General features: G+C 33.9%; 1 protein-coding gene across 1 annotated transcript in view; it reads right to left on the minus strand.

Moving 5' to 3' along the window:
• LOC108755840 (solute carrier family 2, facilitated glucose transporter member 1-like) overlaps positions 1-201 on the minus strand; it is a 12,327-nt gene extending 12,126 nt beyond the window's left edge. Inside the window, exon 1 of the mRNA XM_018499150.1 lies at positions 174-201. Within this exon, the coding sequence (XP_018354652.1) occupies positions 174-201 (28 nt within the window). The remainder of the gene's footprint in view (positions 1-173) is intronic.
• Between the last annotated feature and the right edge of the window lie 2,515 nt (positions 202-2,716).

Below are 2,716 nucleotides of genomic sequence, written 5' to 3' on the forward strand. Positions count from 1 at the left end.
ATTAATTTATATTATAAATGTCGATTTCAAACACATGCACATAGTACTTAATCAATTTGCAGCAGCCTCGAAATGTTCCTCGAAAAAATGTTCGGAGAACTCCCGATTCTCCACACGATTTCGTTTAAATATTTTTTCCTTACTAATTTTTTATTTTACATCTCAAGACATACCTTGATTTTCATCCGTCGTGTCTTTCATATTGCTCGGCACGTAACAAAGTTCGCGACGTTCAGAGATTCTCAAGAGCGTGCACAGTATCAACCGACGCCGACGTGGACTGCCGTCTGACTAATCGCCACTACGCGGTTCTTTCCGCGTCTTTTGATTGTCACGGCCGCGTATACTGGCTGACGATATAGCGATCGGACAGCCAATACCGTTGTCCCGTTTGATTTAGACAACGCGTATACAGAGGTAACGTAGTTACACGCGTAGAACTGTGTGTAGAAATATAGAAATATAGGCGTGCGTGTGTAGAAACATATAGTATTCCCATTGTCCTGGGAAAGCCATTATCTAAGCTTTATGTCTTAAAAAATTGACCAATTGGCAATTAATTATTCTTCTCACATTCGACTATGATTAGTCAATTTCTTACAGCTTCAGACTTTAAAGCTTAGGTAAATGGCTTATTGTAGAAAACTTAATACACAAAACGAAATGCAAAAGTAACGTTGTATTTTATTGTCAAATCACTTTTGAAAAACTCGAGACGTCGCAATAGAAAAAGCATAAAATTGAAATAATGCTTCCTATGTCTCATTACTCAACTCGCAGTTATAATTATGTGTTATATTTAATTGATGCAACGCTCATGTATTACGACATGACAAAATGGTTACTCCTCTATGACCTTGTAATAAATTGCATATCAAGCTCTATTTTCAAGACTTAATTATCCACACGTGCTAGTAGAAGATTAATTTTATCTTGAAGATTCAGAAAGTGACTAAATTGATGCGATAAAACTTGAGATAACATTAAAAAAAATTATTTAACTTTTTTTCTATTCCTTTATCTTTACCGTGAAATATTCCGCACATTTCTGAACGCGATCTTAGAATTCGGATGTAAGAAACAGTTCAGTTTTCATTCGGAACTCATTAAGATAATTTTGCATGGTAATCGCGATCTGTCACAGATCTGTCGAGTCTTTATAGAAAATGTTCACGTGGAAGACATGATTTGTATGGAAATGCAGCATCATTAATTGGAAATGATCGCGGATATCTTGCAATTTTCTCATTTGATACGATTGATATTACTATTAAAATTTTTTTAATATCTACATATTAAAATTTTTTCGCGATAAGCCATAATTCGATTCACAACGCGGATTCTCTGGTAAATTTTAAACGCAAGTTTGTTCAGTTTTCCTACTTTTTCGTTTAATTCGTTCAGCTTTATGATTTTCGGATATTATAACCAATTTAAATTAAGTTAAATTAAAAATATGCAATGTTTATATGTTTCGCTTCACACTTTTTTTCTTTTTTATCATTTACCTCAGTTATATATGTTTGGACATTGTGAGCATCAGTTCAATCTATACGTGTGTATAAATCGTTCATATATTGATGCGTGATTTATTGATTCAGTGCAGATGTGTTTAAAACAGTAGTCACATATAATTTGTCTTTCTTTAGTCGCCCTACTGATCTTCATTGATCCGCGAGGAGTCACTTTATCCGTGTTCTTGATAAATGCACGATTATGGCAGGATTAATCATTAATTACAATCTTAATTACAAAACACTTACGCTAACACGAGAATTCTAATCTTCGCAGGTGACGTAAAAATACGCACGGAAGTGGATGATTTTCGAGATGCATAATATGACCATTCCGTACGATCTTTCGCATTTTCTCCTTTTTCTCTTTTCTCCTATACCATTTACGTCATCTGGAAAAGTATTTATCATCCCGTTATTAAGGCACTCTTATGTGCCTTATAACGTATTAACGTAATATCTGATCTACCGCGAGAGAAATTTTTACTGAAACATCGCGCGAGTTTATTACAAAACTAATGAAAAATATCCATGTTATTTCAGCTAACCACTGAATTAATTCGCATTTACTTTATCCATGTATAATAGTAATGGAAAATAGAACGATATACATATACAATGGATACAATAGAGTCTAACATCGGCGTATCACCTGTATTACGATAACATATGAAAAAGGTCTTTATAAAAAAAGGACCGTGTTCCGATATATACACTATAGCCAGTATCTTTAGTTCGTATTACTTATAGCATTTCAGTACTGGCAGTGTATGTATATCAGAACATGACGAAGATTACATTCGAGAGAGCTCTATTCATGGCTGGTATTCATGCGTTACATTTTTATGTATGTTTTTATGTGTGTTTGTCGTAAATGCGATCTTTTGTTCGTATTGAGCAATTTGTATGACTTTTAATGCTATACTTAGTATTAATTTTTTATCCGGCAGAAGAATCTAAGAGATGTACTCGCGATTAAAGGCGCACAACATATAAGAACAGCGCAAAATCCTCGCGTGTATGCCCGCGCTTTTCAAACTAATTGTAAGAGAAGACTCGTCTATTCACAAGATCGTATAATATTTGTATAAGGTATTCGATAAGAGCAAGCGTTAATAAAACAATTTAGTCGTTATAACAAATACATAGAGATGAGAAATAAAATAACGTTGCCAAATAAAATCATGGACTCTTGAGCGATA

The sequence above is a fragment of the Trachymyrmex septentrionalis genome, unplaced genomic scaffold (genome assembly GCF_001594115.1).
Source record: "Trachymyrmex septentrionalis isolate Tsep2-gDNA-1 unplaced genomic scaffold, Tsep1.0 scaffold9, whole genome shotgun sequence".
Classification (NCBI taxonomy): domain Eukaryota; kingdom Metazoa; phylum Arthropoda; class Insecta; order Hymenoptera; family Formicidae; genus Trachymyrmex; species Trachymyrmex septentrionalis.